Here is a 15383-nt window from a genome sequence, read left to right as displayed (position 1 = left end):
TTTTTGTGCTTAAAATGTTTCTGGTTTCAAGATCACCATTCAGTTTTACCTCTTAACCCACTGTGCTGTACCACAGTATAGGGGAAAAAAAAACAAACTCAATGTTAGTAAATGTGATAAACTCTGTGTAACACAATGGTAAAATATTGGTCTTTTCTACTCCATGTACTCCATTTCAAAGTATTAATGGCAAAATTCTGAAGGAAGCTGTTAGAAGAAATGAGATTTTGATCTTGATAGTCTCACAAACTACACAACTCTGCCTTTCTTTTTGCTGGCTGCTGCTAAATTCAGGTTATCGGGCTTTGAGCATTGTCATCCAAAAAGAATTTTAAAATAATGAGCACGTTGTGCCCAAAAGTACAAGGGCTGTTCTGAAAGTTATGACTCCCATTTTATTATGTTGGCCCACAACATAATGTGAGGTGCATGTTGGTGGTAAGGCAGTAGAGGTTGAATCTTCCTGCCAGTATTCCGTTACATCTTGTTGCCATGCAACAGATCCCAGCAGAGGGGCAGTCTGGCAAAATTATGTCTGACATGGAACCACATATGAAGCAAAGATGTGGAGCTGAATCCACGCAGATTCAAAAATGCACCCATTGACACTGAATGTTCATGGAGACCAAACAGTAAATGTTAGCATAGTGAGGTGGTGTGTTTCAACACTGACAACAGCAATGTAAAAGAGAAGCCATCTTCTGCTCCAGCAGGCACAGCTGTCACTCTACGAAATGAAGAGCATCTTGATCAGCTCGTCCATGCAAAACACTGATTATAATAAGGAAACTGTATACAGAGCTGAGTATCAGCTTTGGTGAGTAGGAAACAATGGTGACAATGTTGGAGTATTAGAAAATTTGCGACAGATGGGTCCTACAGGTTAGTGAATACCTAATGGACCAGTACAAGGCTGAAGGTGACAGTTTCCTGGATCTCTTCATTACTGGTAATGAGATATGGTGTCACCACTACGAACCAGATTCGAAATGGCTGTCCCTGGACTGATGATCTGTGCAGTCCCCATCAAGAAGTTCAAATGCAGCCCTCAGCAGCTAAAGTGATGGGCGTAGTCATTTGTGATTAGAAAGGGGTATCCTTCTGGATTTCTGCAATCCCAGACAAACCACCAAGTCAGACTGCTACATTGTGATGCTAAGCTGAAGGCTTGAACTAGAATCAAGGCAGAGAAGACAACCTTTCTCTTGCAACATGATAATGCCGAGCCTCATGCCAGTTTGAAGACTATAGAGCATATTGCCAATCTCTGCTGGAGTATCCAATCCACCCACTATGCAATCCTGATTTGGTGCCTTCTGACTTCTGTCTGTGTGGGACAATAAAGATGGACAGCATGGGTAACATTTTTCTAGCTATGATGCAGTCATAGCAACTATGAAACAATGGGTCACCTCTACTGGTGTAGTTTTTTATGAGCAAGGCATGCAGGGTCTTGTTCATTGCTGACAAAAATGCATAGCTAATGGTGGAGACTGTTGAAAAGTAGTGTGTTGCATCTGAGAATTTACTCTATTAATAGTGTTGTTGTGTTGTAGTTTCCATGGAAATAAATAGAAGTCATTACTTTTGGAGCAACATACCTAAAAGTATGTTTCATTTATGATTAATTATTGTTTTGGTATCACTAAATTTTCTTTAGTGTTGCCTTCATTTACGAAGATTCCCATGGATTTAACCATTCGTGCTGGGGCAATGGCGCGTTTGGAATGTGCTGCAGTTGGGCATCCTGTCCCACAGATTGCTTGGCAGAAAGATGGTGGAACAGATTTTCCAGCAGCACGCAAGAGGCGTATGCATGTTATGCCTGAAGATGATGTATTCTTTATTGTTGATGTAAAAATTGAGGACACGGGTGTCTATAGCTGTACAGCTCAAAATACTGCTGGAAGCATTTCAGCTAACGCAACATTAACAGTTCTAGGTAAGAAACTGGCATTTTTTAAACGTATAAATCTTCTTGAAGGACTGAACTATTGTTGAGTAGTTTTAAAATCACATACTGATAAAAAATTGCATTGTTTTCAAAGTGGTGTATAATAATTACAATATTCTTAAATATTACACATTGACACACAGTTACGGATTAGAAATATGTACACCAGCAACAATTACTATTAGGAGGCAAAATAATAAAAGATAGTTACACTTGGGGCTTTAAGCAACCTAGTCTAGTGGGAGGTGTCCCTGCCTATAGCAGGGGTAGGAACCAGATCATAAAAGTCCTTTTCAACTCTAGCCATTCTATGATTCGTTTCTCATGCATAGTTGAAACAATTTATAATAAATATGAAAAGAAAAATTTTCCTATCTTTTAATTTCCTGATGATTTGTTAGCCATTTTAATCTAATTCTTTATACTCTCAAGCATATATGATTTGGACTTTTTATCTTTGTAAGGAAAGCCAGCATCTAAATCTGATCAACTGACAAGTAAGCTGTAGACTCTTACTTCAAATTCTTTGAAGGTGTTTTCTCTGACAGTGACAGTAAGCTTCATTAGGCCTTGCTGGTGCGTTTTATTTAGCTTTTTCTCTTGAGCTGTGAAAGAAAGGAGCATGTCCCCATTTTTGCAAGGTTATATAGAATATAAAGCTTACGCTTTCTTTTCAGAAACACCATCATTTTTGCGGCCTTTGCTGGATCGAACTGTAACAAAAGGTGAAACTGCAGTCTTACAGTGCATTGCTGGTGGTAGCCCTCCGCCCCGACTGAACTGGACTAAGGATGACAGCCCTCTCATGGTAACAGAAAGACATTTCTTTGCTGCAAGCAATCAGTTATTAATTATTGTGGATACAGATGTAGAAGATGCTGGGAAGTACACTTGTGAAATGTCTAATACACTTGGAACAGAACGAGGCAACATTCGTCTTAATGTAATTCCTACTCCCACCTGTGATTCTCCTCAAAACATTGCTCCAGCACTTGATGATGATGGATGGGCCACAGTTGGCATTGTAATCATAGCTGTGGTTTGCTGTGTGGTGGGCACTTCCTTGGTGTGGGTGGTCATCATCTACCACACTAGAAGGAGAAATGAAGATTGCAGCATCACAAATACAGGTGTGTAAACTAAAGGTTTGCCTTGGAAAGAAAAATATATATATGTTTGTGGTTGCTTTCCAGTGACTTTCTTGTAGGAATATTTGTGTGCCTTTCCTCAGTCTGAAGAAAGAATTGCTTGTTACTTTCAGCACTCTTCTGACAAATATAAAAATTCTTCTACAAATCCTGAAGTATGCTGATGGCTTTTGTACACGTTTTGCTTCACCACAGATGAAACAAATTTGCCTGCTGACATTCCAAGTTACCTGTCATCCCAGGGCACACTGGCTGAAAGGCAGGATGGATATGGTTCATCTGAAAATGGTAGTCATCATCAATTCCTCACGTCTTCTGTGGGAGGGTATTTCTTACAACAGAGGGACAGTAGTGGTAAGTGCAAAATGCTAAGCAAATTTTCCATCTTGCTTGAGTAGCTACAGTTTGCTTGTTGCCTTTCTAACTTAAGGAAATAACACTAGTGAAACATCTTCAGTGAAGTCTGAGAGAGAGTGTAAGATTTATTGCATGTGATTGCATCAGCAAGCTAATAACAGAAACATGGTTCTGCTCATCCAAAGTATACAGTATAGCTTTGCTTAAATGTTTTTCTCTAGTCTCAAGGGTACATTCAAACTGATGATAACATTTCCAAAATAAGAGTGACCAGAAAGAGTTGTAACAATGTGTTTTATTCTGTTGTAGTTTGGAAGGAATAGTTGTACTGGAATGTAGAAATGGATGTTAATACCAGCATAACTTTAGTGTAATACAAGTTATGAAATTTCCTGTCAGAGAAGTTGTTAGGGTCACAGTCAATAAATAATTTAAGATGATTGCATTATGAAAGCTGCAGCATTTTTAACACACCTGTAGCCTAAAAGTCCAAAACATATCTGAGTTAGCAAGGAAAATGCATCTTACTGGGAAAATGGTAGGTGTACAGACACAATCAGCAGTTGGGACAGGATTGAGTGGAGCAATGGTTTGAAAGTCTTTAGACAGTCTGCCTCTTTGAAGAGCAAAAGCCATGGAGCATGTCCATAGCTTTCACGAGCCAGTGACCTGAAAGTCAGAAAAGCTATATGAACACTCACTGTCTCCCTCTGGCTTTTCCACCCAGGACTTTTTCATTACCACTCTCTGCTCTAGAAAGTGGCTGTGTAACAGAGTATAAGCCTGGCTTCCTTGATTCTGATCTCTGTGTTTGGATTTGTTCTATTATCCAGTGACCATATAATGAAGTAAAGTGTGACGTGTTCTCTGTTAATTGATAAATTAATTAAACTCTTTCTACAGGTGGCCTTTTCATTAAAAGTTTAACCTAAACTTAAACAAGATCTAAATATACTATGAAACTTCATTGAAAAGATGGGGTTCTTAACAAAAATTAGGAAAGTATAAGTTTAATCTTAAGATCATGTGCTGACGTGTCAATTATATTTTTAAGGCATTTGCCACCTAGATAATGGCAGTGAAACAGACTTGGACGGTGTTGCAGATCCATTTCTATGCCACTACCTGGGTACTTCAGGGTCTATGTATTTAAAAGGAAACACATACAGCTCTGAAACCTTTGAAGCATGCAGCCCAAGTAAGTTGAAAAATAAATTACTCTTAAATAATTTTTGTTCTGTGATAAATGCATATAAAAGGAATTTCATTTTCATTAGATTGCAGCCCTGACCAAAGAACAGCAAACCTGGATCCTTATGAGTCTGGATATTTAAAGAAAAAGGAATGCTGTCAGTATTCACCTCCACTGGAAGATCCGTTTGACCAGTGCATTGGCATTATTGGGATGCAGGCTACAAGCAGCAAGTTGATTAACTCCATTTATACTCAAAATGAAGGAACTGGACTAAAAAGCAGAAGTCTGAACTCAGACAAGCTTGATTTAAACAGAAGTTTGGAACCCTCATCTATTATCAGTAGTAGCACTTTCATGGGTATGTTCTCACTCTTTTTTTGTTATAGCTATTGATGTCCTTATTGTCTCTCGCTTCCTACTTACAACTCCAAGCAAATCTTCCTCAACTATTGTATTCCTCCTCCTACAGTAAGTAATTCTGTATTACTACCAATTCTGTGGTAGTGCTTTGATGCTTATGTAACTAGCACTGTGGAAAAAAATATTCTTGTTCATTTTGTGAGGATTTCTTTCAGCAGATGTCAGAGAATTGAACAAGATAATACATCATGTGAGATATAAGTACTTACTGAAAGGAGGAGAGACAGGAAGTATCTGAGGAAAGGCAGTTGGAGAGTTGTTTTTACACTTTGCAAATGTTCTTGTGTTTTTCCTCTTCTTCTTGAGAATAGATACTTACTGTATGACAGTGTTTATTTTAAAGATACACAATATGCAGAGAGGTGCCCAGAATTGTACATATGGACTGCTTTGCCGTGCCGTGGCAGTATATGAGGACAGTTGGATGTTCCTGAACTCTTGCCCTCTGGATGGGACCGGAAGTTAGGCAGGAAGCGGGCCTCACAGTCTCTTGTGTTACAAAGTGGGCATATTGGGGCTGGTTCATGCCAAAGTAGTCCTCATGTTGAAGGTGATAGTCCAAAGAATTGGTTCACCCTTGAGTGTAACTGGGAGCTGCCTTCTGCTTGTCAGGAAACCTGGCTTCTCAGGAATATGTGATACAACGTTTTAAATGTTTGATGATCAGGAGCAGAAAAGCAACCACAATAGAACTGCATAATGGGCAGATTTCAGATTACTGGGAGATCTTAATAGCTTACTTACACATCTCTTCAGTGGTTTGATTTTTATCTTTTATCTTAGTGTAGCTGGCAGATTTCCATAAATGCTAGAACTCTTATTAAATACATTTTCATAGACTTTAGACATACTAGAAGTTTTGCCAACCAGGCAAAAAGGTGTGCAGGAGGGCTCAGAGCAGGTGGCAAGACCAGTGCTGGTGTATGAAGATACATTGTAATGCTGTCAACCACAACTATTTGCTCTTCAAAGTAAAGCACTGTGGAAAAATGCCCTGTCTACCCCTCCTGTCTTTTTTCTGGTGTTATGAATGACAGAGTAGTTCCTGAAGTTTAACTCAGTTTACAGTTTTAATCCAAGTTGCAGAGGGAGGTGGAGGAAGAAGAAAAAGGTTCCTTTACCTTTGAAGCTCTATAATTTTTTGAACTGATTGGTTTGGTTTGTTTAAAATGCATGTAAACACATGTACTACTTTCATCCCTGTTGTATCTGAATGCCAAGTGCAGCACTGATATCATGAACTCCTTCCCAGCTCATGTGTCAGCAGACTTGTCCAGGGCCAGAATCTGCCCACTCAGGCAAGGGGAACCTGTGGGAATGTGCATCATTGAGCTCTTTGTTCTATGGGGGGGGGCTTAAAAGTTTTGAAGTTTTCCCCCTTCAAAAAACAGATGTTTAGAACTTAAAACATTGCAGATGCCATATCTGGCAGACGTCCTGGGATTGCACACAGCCTACTGGCTGCCTGCCAGTAGCAATGGCTCTGCAGATGGGGCTTTCCCACATGTCTCCCACAGAAAGTGGTTCTACTGTGTGAAGATATACCCAGGAGTTAATACAACCTCGGAGGCTGTATTGCCCTTTCTGCCCTAATAGTCTATGCAGAGCTGGTTACTTGTCATTTTTCTCAACTACTACTGCATTCAAGTTGCATCATCACTGTCTTGGACAGTCTGTCTTTAGCACTCTACGCTCAGAGGAGCATGTGGTTAGATTTTGGAGATGGCTGCTCTGGACGTATTTCTGATCTTTAGCATCACTGTCCTCAAATTTGGCCCCCTTTTTGCTCCTACAACCACAGTGTGGAGAAGCAGTTGTCTTTAACATTGCTGCTGATAATTGAGGCAGAAAGTTCACAGCTTGAATTTTCTTTTTTTAAGATGGGTTTAATTTGTAGCTTTGCTGCTGAGGCACATCTTTTCATGTTGTGTTAGAAATAAAATTGCTCTACACATCATTGATGCAAATATGGATCTTGTCCAAATCAGTTCATACCAACATCTCTAATCACAGTTTTACTTGAAACCTTTACTCTTAGCAAATATGCAAAACTGTAAGTATGGCAGTTGAGTGCAAAATTTGTTAACAATTGTAGTTTAAAGTTAGTAATAAAAATTGAGTGCTTCAAAATCAGCCCATGGCACATTTTCTGCTCAGAAAATAATTCAAGTATCACAAATGATATGCTTTTCATCAGCTGTATCAGGGCATCAGAGAAAGCCCTTCTTGCAGAGGTGTTTGTGCTAGAACCTTTGCAATAGCGATGCATGAAGGGCACAGTAATTATTTTCTTGGTAGTGAATACAGATTATTATTAATAAGGATTCAACTTAAATGTTGAAATTCTCTTTGGGCTTATGTCTGTTCTAGCCAGCTGTGAGTGGAAAGATGAACAGGTGTGAATGAAGGCGGAATTTGGCTGACAGAACCTTTGTTATTAATTAATGGGAAATATGAACCAGAAGAAAGAATGTTTTGCATTCAGGTTGCGTGATGGAGGGTTTTATGTAACTGTATACGTTTCTTTTCACTTCTGTTGAATTACACATCATATTTCATCTGTCATTTGTTCAGAAGAGTCTCTGTGTCCTGTTCTTAAGTGATTATAGTTTATAGTTGTGATCACATTTGCTTTGAAGGGGAAGAATTAGTGTTGAGTAAAATCTCACGTTGCTGAACTTTTGCTTGTGTCCTTGGCTTCTGTTTTAACATGGAGTACTCAGTGTGACACAAAACTGTTTGCATCAGTATTTCCATACTCACTCATTTACTATCTTTCAGGAACGTTTGGAAAGCCTGTATGGAGGCCTCAGTTGGACTCCCTTTCAAGTCGTAGACAGCCAGCAAGATGTCAACCGAAAACCTTCCATAATAATCCTCATTCCTCATTGGACTTTGATCCAGAAGCAGATGAAGATGGAAGGGAAAGGACAGTTTCTAGAGGAGAAAACAGCATTTACAATTACAAACAGTCCTTTGAAAACTTCAGAACTTTTACTTTTCAATCCTGTGATTTGGATACATAGCTCCTTTTGGACCTGCCATTGATTTCTGAAACCAAAGAAATACTTTGACACGCTACTACCTCAGTGTGGAATTTTATTTAAAAAGGGGAATAAGGAAAGGAAGAAGGGAAGAAAGAAACCACATGATGCTATGAATTCAGAACAAATAAATGCATTTTTATTCAAATAAAACAGAATTGCCAAAATGCTCTAAATTTTTATACAGGGAATACATTCCTTATAAAAATACTATATTTCTAATTATTTTATAGCTTTGTTTTATGCAAATAATATCTTTTGTAAATTAATGGTGTAAATAATACAGCATATCTATTTCTATGTCAGACTTCATTTTATTGAAATGAGTAGTAAGCATTCTAATTTTATACTGTTACTTGTATCTTTTTTACAAATGGAAACTCCACGCTGTTTGCAGGTATCATGCATCTTATTTGCACATTATTTTTAATAAACGATGCTGCCATGTGGTCTCTGACCCACATTAAAGTATGAAGAATGAGAAGTGTGAATTCTGTTTGTAAACAGAGGAAAGGAGTGTTAAATGTGTAGGTTCCTTCTGTTAAATATTTGCACCTTCATTTGCCTGACATTTGTGTCTCTGGACTTAACTGTGTTAAATGTGTTCTGCTTCCAAGGGTAGGCGCTTATTTGGTGTCTGGTAAGTTGGGTTGAAGCCCTTTATGCCAAAATAAATAAGCAAATCTTCCACTTTCTGCATTCCAACTATAAGATGTGTTTGCACACATTCTATTTTCATCCACATAAGGCTGTAATGCTGTTTGCCTGTGCCTGCAACTGGTGTGCCTGCATCTGATGGAGGATATGTGCATAGTAGATTCACAAATCCTTATTGAGCTACTTAGTAAAAGAAAATAATAATAAAAAAATAAAAAGAGGCACTGAAAATCTGCCTGGCACCAACCACTATTTTCTAAGTGGTTTACTGTTAAATGTTAGCCAAATATGCAATGCATGTCTGAATCTTTGCTTTCCCATACCCTTTCTCCCTCTTTCTTGTTTCTGCTGCCACACCCAGCATAAGAAGGTAATCTAAGTACAAGATAATGTTTTCTTTGGTTTAATTCATGCTTCTGTTTCTTATTCAGCTAGGACTATAACCAGTCCTTTTCTGGTTATAAGTGAAATCTGCCTTAGTTGCTCAGTCAAGTTGAGCAATTGTAAATTTTTGCTGAATTAAATCTGAAGTAAGGAACACGATGCCTTTAACTGTACAAAATCAGAGAAAGATTGTTGCTTACTATAAGATGGTAATTAAAGCAAAGTGAAAACACTTTTATTTTTCTATGTACTGATACCTTCTATTTTAAAAAGCTGTGAACCCTGTTGTCATCACTGTATTAAAACAGTGGGACTCCAAAACGGTTAATATTCCAGGACATTGGCTTTTTCAGTCTGTCTCCTTTGAAGGTGCAAACGTACATGCTTGCCAAATCACTTCTTTTAAACTAAATTAAAAGCAGCTGTTAGAGGGGGCCATCACAGACATAGCTAAAGCTAGAGAAAAGGTTTCACCACCCGGTGCAGCTGAGCTAGAGACTTTTTCTTGTTTGTAGTCTGAAACCTGGTACCCAGATTGCAATGTAATTTTCCTTTAATTTTGGCGCCAGTATTAGAGACAGGAAGTTAATCCATCCTTAGTCACTGGTGGTCTAAGTGTAGAGAAAGGATTTTGTGTGTTTTAGTTCATCATGTTGCCAGATTTTCTGACTCTTGTTGTTAATTTGTCTCTATTGCTGCCAGATGTGCTGATGTGGTGACAGACATTGATATGAGTATTTGATTATAACTAAGTGCGTATTGAAAGAGATGAATTTTCCTAAGTTAAGCACAAAGCTATAAATCAATGACGTAAGAAATCTGAAATTTGATTAAATTAATAATTCAAGATAATTTATCTTCATTTTTCCTCCTGCTCCTATCCCAGCTTTTTTTTTTAAGAGGAAGGAATGGCATGATTGCTTTTTTGAAATATAAAATAATAAAATAAAAACAGTAAGTACATCTATCGTTCCAGAATTAATGTTGGTAACTGGGACAGTGTCACCGATTTACATCTCTTTCATCTTCTTTAAATACTTTCCTTTTAGACCTTCTGTTGGAGAGTAAATATCCTAATCTTCGAAGCACATGTATCCCTCTACCTAAATAAACCTTTCAGGGTCAACACTGGAATTTTAGACCATTCCCATAAAATTTCTTTGAGCAGCCTAAAAGTGCAAATGGCTGTGATTTTATTTGATGCCTTAAATATACAGAGTTGAAAATGAATGCTGATAATGAGCATCTCTTTTTCCTAGTTTGAGCTTTCATGTTTAAGAAGTTTATTGAGCTGAAATACAGTGGCAATTGTAAGCTGCAAGATACTTGCAATGTCTGAATAGTTATCTTATAGATTCTTGATGTAACCAAACATCTGTTTTAAAACCATGCAAGTGTATTACCTTCGTTCTCTTTCCTCTGAAGCTCCAGGGATTAGGTAGCTGGTAGTTTGATATTTACACAGCTGAACGCTGAATCCTGAGTTGATGTGATGAGAAAATAAATTGTGGCCAACACTGAATAAAGCTTATGCTGAAGCTCAGAAGACTCTTGGAATGAGAAACAAGTATTGCTGAATGACAGAACAGACACTGTGCAGTCTTATGACTAGCAGTAACTGGAATTTCATCATGGGCTCATATAGAACTTGTGAAATGTTCTTTAGAGACAATATGCTCCTAATGCATTACACAAATGTTCTACCCAATAAACTCTTACAAACAATTGATGAGGTAGAAGTTTCTGCAAGCACTGAATAAGCATTTTAAACAGATAAGCTGAATGAACTCTTTACCAAAATCTTTCTGGAGCAAACTTTCCCTAAATGAATAAGCTAAAGAGTGTGTCTGAAGCAATATAAGGGATGCCTGCAAAGCATCTGAAATGAAAGTTGTATGTTGCAATTTAGAACATATAAAATCTTAAGAAGAATTCTACCTGAATAATTTTTTCAGAATTCATTTCAGGACTCAATGCTCTAGCTTTTTCGTTTCTTTTTTATTATTATTTTCTTTATGTACATTTCTTGTACATATGGTTTAAATCAGATGAGGAGCTTTCCATATATCTTCCTGTATTATATTTAGAAGTGTTACAGAATAAAGGCTATAGTATTTTAAATAACATATGCATGGCTAAAAGTGCTTATCATGGTTCTTGGCCCTGGGGAATAGGATTCATTTGTTCCACAAAAACAATATATAGCCGTATCCTATCATACTGGGGCACCTCTCCTGTTCCCCAGGCTGCCTCTTCCACTGCAGTTCAATACCCCTCCTGTGTCCTTTAGGGACGTTCTGTTTCCATTTTCTTGTCTTGCCCAGTTGCAAGCTAGGACAAATGTATTCAGTTTGCAGAGCACAGTGTAGTTCAAGGCAAGAAGTCAGCAGTGCTGGGGAAAGGAGGGCAAGCATGGGAATACAGGCTAGCCACAGTTTTAGGAAGATCTTTTTCTGAATATGGAGTAAATGCATAATTGAGGAGAGAGTTTAAAATATTTAAATTAAAAATATTTAAATTAAAATAAAATAGAATGCATGCATTTCCTTACTGTTTACAAATACTTTCTGTGTATTTAGTTCAACTCTAATGCTATAAAATGCCAGCAAGCAGCTACGTATTCAAGAGCATGCCATCTGGAGTGTTGTGTCTTACTACCTCCAAAATCTCCTTTTCTGGCTGTCGAGAAACAAGATCCATTTGTTATTCTGTGCATTCATGTGTCCAGGATTAAATGTTGCTGTGCAATGCATAGTTTCCCAGAGTCACGTGGTCCGTGGGGTCCACTGACTGATGATCAGTGTGACTAAAGAATGTCATAGAACAACAGGACCTGAAAGCAAAGTTGGTAGTAGTTTAAGTTCCATGGTTGTAAAACAAATTTAGGCTTTGTGACTTGCATGCAGGATTTTATTTCCCACACAACAGAGAACTGAAGCATAAATTACTCTAGTTTATGGACTGCTGATAGTACTTCAGCATGATCAGTTTTCCTTAGACGTCAATACAGTCACTTCAAAGCACTTTCGTGTTATATCCATGCCACTTGATTGTTGACTGAGAGCTATTCACCAACAAATGCAACGTGGGAGTTTCCAATCTGAACACCTGTATAAACTAACATGGATGGTGAATGTCTTTAAGCCCCAAAAATGTCAAATGTGATCACATTTTACTTGCTTGACCAAGGTAATGAGATTCCTGGAATATAAGACAAGCTTTGAGGTTATGGAGGCTATGATGCCTTTACTTTGAAAGACTTGTATGTGGCAAAGTCTAAAGAGCCCTTGTTTGCCATAGCAGTGTATAATCTGTCTTAATTACTGTCAGCGCTTCTTTTATAAATGTGCACAAAGCTGTGATTTATGATCTGAGTCTCCTGCTGGGTAATCAAAATTCAAGTATTAATTTGAAATATAGAATAGAAAAAAAAATGATTTCATTTGGAAGGGACCCACAAAGATTATTGAGTCTAACTGAACGTATTCTTGAGCAGTGAAGCATCAGCTCAATTTGAGGCAAAATGATGCAAAAATGTAAGTTCCTATCTAGTTGCTGTGCAAAAACATAGTTCATATCTAGTTAAAGAAGCTACCTTTGTCATTAATCCTAGTTTCAGTCTACTTATTTTTGAAATCTACTGAAAATGACTAATGGTGGGGTGGGTATTGATGTTGATATTTTGTACGTGACTGCCTTCTGTTTTGTGTTGCTATAACATGGAGAACTTGGGCTTCCACCTTCCATTCATCAGCAATGGTGGGATTTCATGCTGATTTCTTCAGAAGTGCTCACTTGTGACAGTAGCATCTAATTCTGCCAACTGCTGTGCCACACTTCTCTAAACCAGAGCTAGGGACACTGTAAAGTGCATGTAAGGGAGGATGGCTAAAATCCCTGCCATATCATAAAGTAGTTTTGAATAATCCATTTATCCCAACAGAATAATTTATGCAGTTTTTAGCATTTACTCCCTTATAACAAATTTCAGTAAGTTTCTTGAATGGGCCAACTCTAGTGTTTTCTACAGGACACAGAATGTGTTTGAGATGGAGATACTTGGTGAGAAGTTTCTGTAGTGCTCAGTTTACATATGATAGAATTGCTGCTGACAGAGCCCTTCAGGTGGCAAGGAGAACTGCATCTGAAAGACGTGCACGTACTTTTCCCAGACAGATGAGAAGTTTTTGAAACTGCTTTTCAGTCTCATTTTGTTTGTTTGTTCATTTGTTTTCACTTTTAGAAATAACTAGAAGGTCTTGGTCCTCCATCTGGCATTGGGAATTTCCCCTCTGGTTGTGACCTACCTCACTACAAGCAGAAAGATTCTGTGGACCACTGCAATGCATCTCCAAATAAGGCTTTTGCTCAATAGCTTTCTATAGCTGGAGGTCGCTAGTGCAGCTAGGAAAAGGCTGTTGCTTAAGTGATAGAAGACCTATAAGCAAGGCAGCTCTTAGAAGGGAAGCTAGTTACTCTGCTGACTTAGCTCACTGTACTTGTGCTGCTACCTGCTGTGGGTCTATACGCCTGCAGTATTAACAAAGCATCAGTGCTACAGCAGCCAACTGCCCAGGGCCTGGCTTTTGCCACACACTGATCGTATTTTTTATTAGCATAAACTTCTTGCAGTTATTAACCTTCCCTCAAGAAAGGGGAAACATGGCCCTCATGGTAATTAGCTCACACAGCCTTTCGTATGAGCTGAAGAATGGAAAGTGTCAAGGGTGCTCGCAGCGGCTTCACAGGTATTTGCTGTAAGCAGGGAAAAGTTAATCTGCTGGCAGAGTTTGGCACGAGGACAAAACCTATGTGTAAAACAGCACTTAGGACGAATTAAATTCCACACAACTGCGACCACACAGTGGGTATAGCAGTAAAATGATGGCAATGATGGAAAATATGACTAATCAGAAAATTGTATTTAAGCACAATTTTATTCATTAAGTTAGCATAAACCGAGGTTCTGACATGCCTCATTTTAAGAGAGTGTTTTTTTATTGCTCTGTGGCTTGCAGCGACTGTGCTCTTTTCACCTAGCAGCACACTCCAGCTATTTCATCTGAAATAACATTTTCACTCAAAGTTTTTTTTTTCTTTTTTTGATGAAATCACAAAGAGAAGTTCCATGATGCAGAGCAACTGAACTATTTTAACCTTGAAGTTTTCAAAATAGAACATGCAAAAATTCCAAGAAATGTAAAGGGGATTTAACTTTTCACTTAAAGTTTACTCGTTGTTACAAAATCGTTTTCATTTTTATTTTTTAATTTTCAAGAAGCTTTTCCATACAGGGCTGGAATGCAGAACGCAGAGACCTGCAGGTTATCGGGGCAGCACAGCGCAGGCTTGGGGCTCCTGTTGGCAGAGCCACCACTTGTTTCCTTCCTACCACAGAATCCGTTTGATCTGACTTAGACAGGTCCCTGCGGATTGATTCTCTTTGCTGCCAGAGTGTGTTTCTCCTCTTATTTCCTCCCAGCAGTTCTGACTCAACAAGTTTCTGCAACCGTAGAGAGTGAGGCTCAATATTTTCCTGTATGATTAGAAATTTTCCAGTCTCTGTACTCGCGGAGAATTGCTGAAAGCTGATCCCTGTATCTTATGCATTAACATGATGTGGCTCTGTTTCTGAAGCAGTGTGGAGCTGCCTCTCTGGAAGAGCCATACAGCCACTCTTTAGGGTCGCTGCCCCTGCTTGTGGGCATGCCTTGCTGCAGCAGCACACAGATTTAGGGTAGTTGTTAGCACTGCCCGCACCAGACTCCCGACAAAGTGAGGCACAAGAGGGCCACAGCACACAGGCCTCTCAATAAGTATGCTGGATGAATGCCCAAATATCACTATGAAGTTTGATTTTCTTTTTTAAACTTCAAAATCACTGTATTCCATGATAATGGAAATCATATCCAGCATTCCTAATAATTATCATCTTACTGTTTTGCAGAGAATGTGTTTAATAAGAAAACAGAAAAGGAAGTTATTCTAGGCAAAGAGGCAGGGGAAAGTGTTTTGGGAAAAGCACTCCTCCTTCTCCCCAGACTGTTCCATCTCTTCCATTCTTAAATGGAAAAAAATTGTTTGTATGGTACATAGTAATTACAAAGTGACTATTCTATAAATCTGATAGATTTTTTCATTGTTTAAATGGGTCTTTCATAAAGGAGATTTAAGCCCATGTGTGGGCTTCCTGTTTCAGCTTCAAATTTTCCTCAGGGAAAAAA

The 15383-nt window shown here is 38.4% G+C and overlaps 1 protein-coding gene across 1 annotated transcript; it reads left to right on the top strand.

Moving 5' to 3' along the window:
- Positions 1–110: 110 nt before the first annotated feature.
- On the top strand, positions 111–8808 carry LOC104909807 (leucine-rich repeats and immunoglobulin-like domains protein 3). The gene is made up of 6 exons (XM_010707429.3): positions 111–1942; positions 2632–3084; positions 3298–3456; positions 4514–4657; positions 4737–5012; positions 7856–8808. The coding sequence occupies exons 1-6, from the start codon at positions 1621–1623 to the stop codon at positions 8098–8100; spliced, it is 1599 nt and encodes a 532-aa protein (XP_010705731.3). The 5' UTR covers positions 111–1620; the 3' UTR covers positions 8101–8808.
- Positions 8809–15383: the final 6575 nt, after the last annotated feature.

Source organism: Meleagris gallopavo, chromosome 1, assembly GCF_000146605.3.
Source record: "Meleagris gallopavo isolate NT-WF06-2002-E0010 breed Aviagen turkey brand Nicholas breeding stock chromosome 1, Turkey_5.1, whole genome shotgun sequence".
In the NCBI taxonomy this organism is placed as follows: Eukaryota; Metazoa; Chordata; class Aves; order Galliformes; family Phasianidae; genus Meleagris; species Meleagris gallopavo.
This window is presented reverse-complemented; position numbering and strand designations above follow the sequence as displayed.

Coding starts and splice junctions, on each gene's coding strand:
- LOC104909807 (XM_010707429.3), top strand. CDS start 1,621: ATGATTAATTATTGTTTTGGTATCACTAAATTTTCTTTAGTGTTGCCT. Junction 3,457..4,513: donor ACAACAGAGGGACAGTAGTG/GTAAGTGCAAAA, acceptor TATATTTTTAAG/GCATTTGCCACCTAGATAAT. Junction 5,013..7,855: donor CAGTAGTAGCACTTTCATGG/GTATGTTCTCAC, acceptor ACTATCTTTCAG/GAACGTTTGGAAAGCCTGTA.